This window comes from Mchenga conophoros, linkage group LG23 (genome assembly GCF_057382185.1).
Source record: "Mchenga conophoros isolate Kocher_MC1m ecotype Shallow Benthic linkage group LG23, M_conophoros_male_GT1.1, whole genome shotgun sequence".
Classification (NCBI taxonomy): Eukaryota; Metazoa; Chordata; class Actinopteri; order Cichliformes; family Cichlidae; genus Mchenga; species Mchenga conophoros.
In genome coordinates, this window is record NC_140547.1 from 4,217,700 (window position 1) to 4,223,699 (window position 6,000).

The 6,000-nt window shown below is 40.6% G+C and overlaps 1 protein-coding gene across 2 annotated transcripts in view; it reads right to left on the reverse strand.

The window, feature by feature from the left end:
- Positions 1–3,296, reverse strand: part of tle5 (TLE family member 5, transcriptional modulator) — a 53,131-nt gene extending 49,835 nt beyond the window's left edge. For both annotated transcript variants that reach the window (XM_085265131.1, XM_085265130.1), the window contains exon 1: positions 2,717–3,296. In XM_085265131.1, coding sequence (XP_085121257.1) covers positions 2,717–2,743 — 27 coding nt within the window. In that variant the 5' untranslated portion in view covers positions 2,744–3,296. The remainder of the gene's footprint in view (positions 1–2,716) is intronic.
- Positions 3,297–6,000: the final 2,704 nt, after the last annotated feature.

The window sequence follows — 6,000 nt, forward strand, 5'->3', positions numbered from 1 at the left end:
TACACCAGTGTTTATATGAATAACTATAATGACTAAATGTTCTTTTCTATCAGGAGACTCAAGTTGCAACACTGCTGGGACTATGCACAGGTGGTACTTGTTTTCTTTTAGACAGCCACTACAAAAATTAGGTAACCTAACAGACTCAATTGACTGTTACACAGAACAAACACTTAACATTAACTTTCAGTATTTTTTTTTAAATGCTACTAAATGTTATGACTTTACAGTTTTTCCTGTTTCTGTACCTGATATCTATCCACTTCTGTCCTCTAATCAAGGTAGACTCAAGTATTCATCTCTATCTGTAAACAAGTTCAACATGTTACTGTCTTCATGGTGAAAGTGACAAATAAAAACTCCCCAGTGTCTCTCACATACACACTTGCAATTTTTCACAGTAAGGAAATAACTAAATTGTAACCAGATGGCACAAAAGTACTTGTATGCAAACGTTGTCAAATTCTAAGCCCATTTGTTCTTACTAAGGAAATTTTCAGAGGTATGAACACAACCTAAAAGAGTTGGTTTTCTGAAGCTTGAAAACATGCAAAACTAGAGGACTGCCAGTAGCTTTTGGACTTAGCGTTCCTGACAGATCTGACCGGCCTGCTCGATGAATTTAATTTAGAACTGCGGGGTGAGGATAAAGATAAAATCACCATGATCAGTTCAGTGAACACATTTAAAGCAAGCAGTCAAGTACGCTGCCACCCTGTGACCCGAGGAAATCCTCATATGCAGGCAGAACTTTAATGTCAACCCATTCTTGCCGCTTGACAGTGCACGTTATGAAGAGGAAGTCCAAAACATCTTGTCAGAACAGGAGTAGCGCTACACTGCATTTGAATCCATCGAGCCTCTTGGCAGCTATCGGTTTTCTGTTTGATGCAAGTATTGGTGTAGATTACACTGGCTCTAAAGTTGCGTAACTGTTTAAACTGGATTGCTCTGCTACTAAGAACAAGGTGTTTTCTATGCATTAGGGTTCAATTTAGTACATCTGCAATAAATGCAGGGTTTGGGAATGGATTACGAGGGAAAGGGGGAGTGGTCTCCCAAGCTCATGAGAGCCACCTTGAACTGCAGTTTGTTAGTGAAGCAATAATTCAAATCTGCTTTCTCTCACATGAAATTCAGCAGTTTTAAATACACATAAAGAATAACGGATTTGTGTCCTGTCTAATGTTTGATTTGTAGTACTGTGTTTAATCTACAGGGTAGACCTCAGAGAGCTCCATACGCCATGCTGGACCTGCACTTTCCAAAATATGTAACTACACGTTGTAGCTACACAAACCTCAACAACTGTGAAAGGTCTGTTTGTAACTGAAGCATATTAATTAGCACAAAGACAAACAAAATGTAAGAGGCTGTAATTGTATCTGATTTGGTTATTATGCTAATAAAATGGTTGTAGACAAATAAATTTTTTTCCTCTTGCTTTCATACCTCTGATAAACTCTCTACTTTAGGAGATATTCATAAGGATAAACAGAGACTTATGTATTCTCGGATTTGCAGATGGCATTGAAAATAACATAATTTAGCTGAGGTTTCTTGGGACTCTGTGCTTATGAAGGGTTTCACCGATCTGACAAGCCAGACTGCAACCAGAGGTTCCCAAATCCTTCCATCCTACTTCTGAAGACTCACATCAGTGGCAGCAGCAGCAGCACAGTGCAGCATAATCAGGCTGCCACACAGACTGCCAAAGGGCAAAGCATTCGTGTCAGAAGACATTCTGGTTTCGGCTTCAGCAAACAACCCTTACCCTTTCAACAGTAAGAGAACTAGCGGTGGCAACAAAATGTTGCCAGAGAAAAACAGAGGGCATGATTCATAACAGCAAAGCAAAAGTCTTTTTGCGGTTTGTTGTGTTTACCTGGATCTATCACTCTGTTACTTTCACCTTTGCAGAGGGCAAAAACTGGAGGCCATCAAAAGGTTTCTCATAACACAATGGAGAAGGTTTCCAATGTAATTTTAAGTCACATGTAAGCCCAGAAAGATTGAAAAAACATACTTATTTAATTTAATTTTCTAGCTAATAGAATCAGGGCTCTAAAGCCATGCAGTGACAGGTGACACAGTTCTGCCAGTCACTAAACATAAATGTTTGACCAAAGGGCTGAGAGTCTTCCTCACTGATGAATGCATGCCCTGGACTAGTATCTGTTACCATGGAAACTTGGAATTTAGGAGAACAGATGTGCATTTTCCACTCATAAAAATAAATAAATAAATAAAATAGGAAAAAAAAAATCACCCACCTGCATGTAACAGTGCACAGCTCAATTTGCCTAAATGCCTGCTTTTTGGCATTTTGGAGAATGAAACTAAACGGCACAAGGGAGTGAAAGCAGCGTGTGGTTATGAAACGTGACAGCATTCAACTGAGGTTTGATTTGGATGATTTTCAGTGCAATCATCTGGGAGAAAAAAAAAGTTTAACAGCTTTTCAATGCAAATATTACAAATACTGCCATGTCGAGTCCACACGTCCTCTACAGAACTAAACGGTGCCAGTTAGAAACCAACACTGTGCTACTGCCCCACAAACACTGCTTCTTCTTACTAAAAAACAAAACAAAAACGCAACTCTGTTTAATTGCAGCCAAGAAACAAGTCACATGCGTAATCTCCTCTCTCCCCGACTCAACCTGCATGCGTAAACACGTAGCAGACAACAGTGCTGAAATGAAAAGCCACTTACTGAGTGCCTTGATTGTGGAAACATCATGTCAGTTCCTTGTTTGTTGCTCTCCTTCCCAAACACGATGTTTATATTTCCCCTTGCGTTGCTCTTTCTTTTGTCCAAAGCTAGCCCAGCCGTACACAGGAGCTGTCCAGCGTTAGCAGGATGACTAGCTAACAGTAGCTAGGGGACTCCCCCCACCCCACCACCTCTTTTAAACAAAATAAATAAATATAAAATTAAGCCGATTATAAGTGATGCACTTTGCGGCCGTTAGAGAGGCAAAAGAGTCTGTGTCCTATCTGGGTTGTCCCGACCCCGTATTTACTGCTTTAGCGTGAGCAGGAAAGCACCATCAGTGCTGGCTAAAGCTAGCTAATTCTTCAAAAGCTGTCAGTCAAAATGATTCATCGCAGTCGTAAGCTTTCCGCTTTAGCGCACGAGCGGCAGCGTCGCGAGCTCAGCTCAGGTAAATTAATAACGCCGTGCGTGCACTAAATGTTTGGATGCAGCCCGCGAGCGGAGCGGAAGGTGAACGCCGACCGTGTTTCGCCTCGTGCCGTTGGCCCCCTTACAGCTCGCGGCTCGCTCCCCGCAGCCGCCACAGGGATGAAAAAAGTGAAGAAGAAATCTCAGAAATAACAAAATGTCTGCGGGTTCGTTTCAAGTTCAATCCCGTTTGGTCCAACGGCAACAATTGAGTCGCGTGAGTGGAGGGAGCGAGAGAGAGAGGGGGGATAAAAAATAAATTAAAATCGCCGCTAACGCTGAAACTGCAACGCTGCCCGGCTTGGACTTTAACTCTGTGTTTATCCCCTCTTGAACGGAGGGAGTGCGGTAGGATCGGCAGCGGAGCCAGAAAGTCAGCCCCTTCCCGAAGCTGGTGGGTAGGCAAAGGCGACGCTGCTGGGCTGAACGCCCCACACAGAAACACCACGGATAGATGCGCGGAGAGCAGCTCTACACCCCGCGGATCTACAGCAGCAGGCCCAAGTCTGAGCAAGCAGCGCCTCATGCGGACAGGTCAGCACACACAGGCTCTCCCCACTCACCACTTTGTGTGCCATAGTTTATCGCCAAGAATAACGAGTAATTATTACATTAAAAAAATATAATATTAATACATTAAAAATATATATTTTAAAAATAGGTTTTAGTTGTTAGACAAACATCAGAATCGGTCCGAGAACCACTAATCCAGCCCATCAATGGCTTTGAAACATTTGAATGAGGGAATCAAATTTAGACTTACAGAACTGCCCTATGTCCACTCGCACTACACCAAAGTACACAGACAATAACGTAACTGAAATTTCTTTTTTTTAAACTACTACAGAAACTTTTTTAAAAGTAGGTCCACACTTACAATTCATACATCAAGCAGTCATACTTGACAGAGTTAGAAAAGCTGAGAATTTTAAGTGCTTAAATTGCACTTCTTTTTCTTAAATTAAGATATCTCAGGGATTAAATGTGTAGTTAAACTGCTTTGCACTGACAGAAACAGAAGTTTCACTGGTTCGGCCCACTTAATATCAAAGTAAACGATGTAAAATGGACATCCCTGTTGTAGAGAGCTGAACTGAAGAAATCTTTTATGTGAACTCTCTACTCTACTGGGAGCAAATGACTGTTATTTACCTTTAAATTCACAGTTATGGGCATAGAACTTAATAGAACCACAGTGAGTGTTTTATACTTTTAAGAGTGAAGTTATGAAAATTCCTTAACTCTACGGTAAGATGCAAAAGTTCTGAATCACCCCTCGTTGCTTCGTTTTGTTAGGAAAAAATGGGACAATTCAATAAATGACTGCACCGAAGTGGAAACATGCATGGAAATACCGTATGTGAGGCAAAAACAGTCTGGATGCTTGAAATTCAGTCTGTAGTTTGACCACCTTTGTTCTTCAACAGTGTGAAGCCTCTTTGGCTTTCTTTGAATCACCTTTTAGGGCAAAACACTTATAGCTGTCAAACTGTCATCTTAAAATTCAAACAGTTTATTTGTTTTTGCGTCAGACTGGTGGCAACAAAGTGCTCAAAGATACACTTTAAAACTGATTATTTGCCAAGTTGTCTGTTATGTGTAGACAACTGTGTCTTCAGTTAGGGGCCTTTTGTATGCTTGAATGATTCATAGGTCAGTGTTAAGTGGCATAACAAAACAAAAAATAATATTCCTCTGAAAATGGTCAAGGACAAGACTGAAAAAGCATCCGATGCCTAAAGAAAAAATTTGAAAAACTCTTAGATCAGCTGTAGAAACTATTCAAGACCACTTTAAAAATTACAATAAAGTCTGGCTCCTTAGAAACAAAATAAGCATCAAGCACCTCGTTCATGTACTTTCCTAATATCAAACCACGCCTGAGCCAGTGACAGCGTCTATACAGCATCTCACCTGGGCTAAAGACAACAAGAACTGTTCAGTTAGCACATTGTCTCTTGGAAAATAAAGGCGAGGCTCAGAATCCAAGTGTCTGAAGTCCAGTGAACGTTTTCCAGTCTGATGATTTGAGGTGTCATGCCATCTGCTTGTGTTGGCGCTTGCTGCATTTTACCAAGTCCAAAGTCAACACAGCGTATGACAATATTTTAGAGCACTTTACGGTGATGCTAAATTCCTTTTTTGCAGGACACAGCACCTGCCCGCAGTGCTAAAACCACCACCAAATGGTTTGCTGACCATCTTGTTACTGTACTTGATTGGCCAGCTCACACACCTGACTCAAACCCCACAGAGAGGAGGATAAGAAAAATCTAACTTTGGTTCAGCAACACCTCCGCAGCGGCACATGCTGATCATATCCACTGCATCAATTTGGGGTAACTCACGGTAAATGAGGCTGAACCACATACTGAATGTATATATTTATATGCATTTCACAAGTTGGGATTTCCATACTTCAAAACCCATTTTAGGACGTCTTAATCTCAGATTTAAAAGGCGCTAAAAGTAAAAAATAAATATGTGCGCTGCGTTATCAAAATAGTTTTGTGAAAAGTAGTGTGCGATTACCTTCAAGAGTCAAAATGATTTGTTACCCAGTCACTTGAGCACTTGTTTGTTAATATCCATTTTCACTAAACAGTATCCTACCTTAAGACTGCAGAGAGAGGTCGCTGCTTTCCAAAGGGCAGCAGTATTTATACAACAAATCATTTTCCAATCCATGTGGATAAAATGCATTCAGAAATTACACATGACCTTAAATGGTGGAATCTTCAAGTCACTATTTATAAAAATAAAAAATAAAAATAAAAAAAATACTTGAGAATAAAAGTACAGGGATGCAAGAA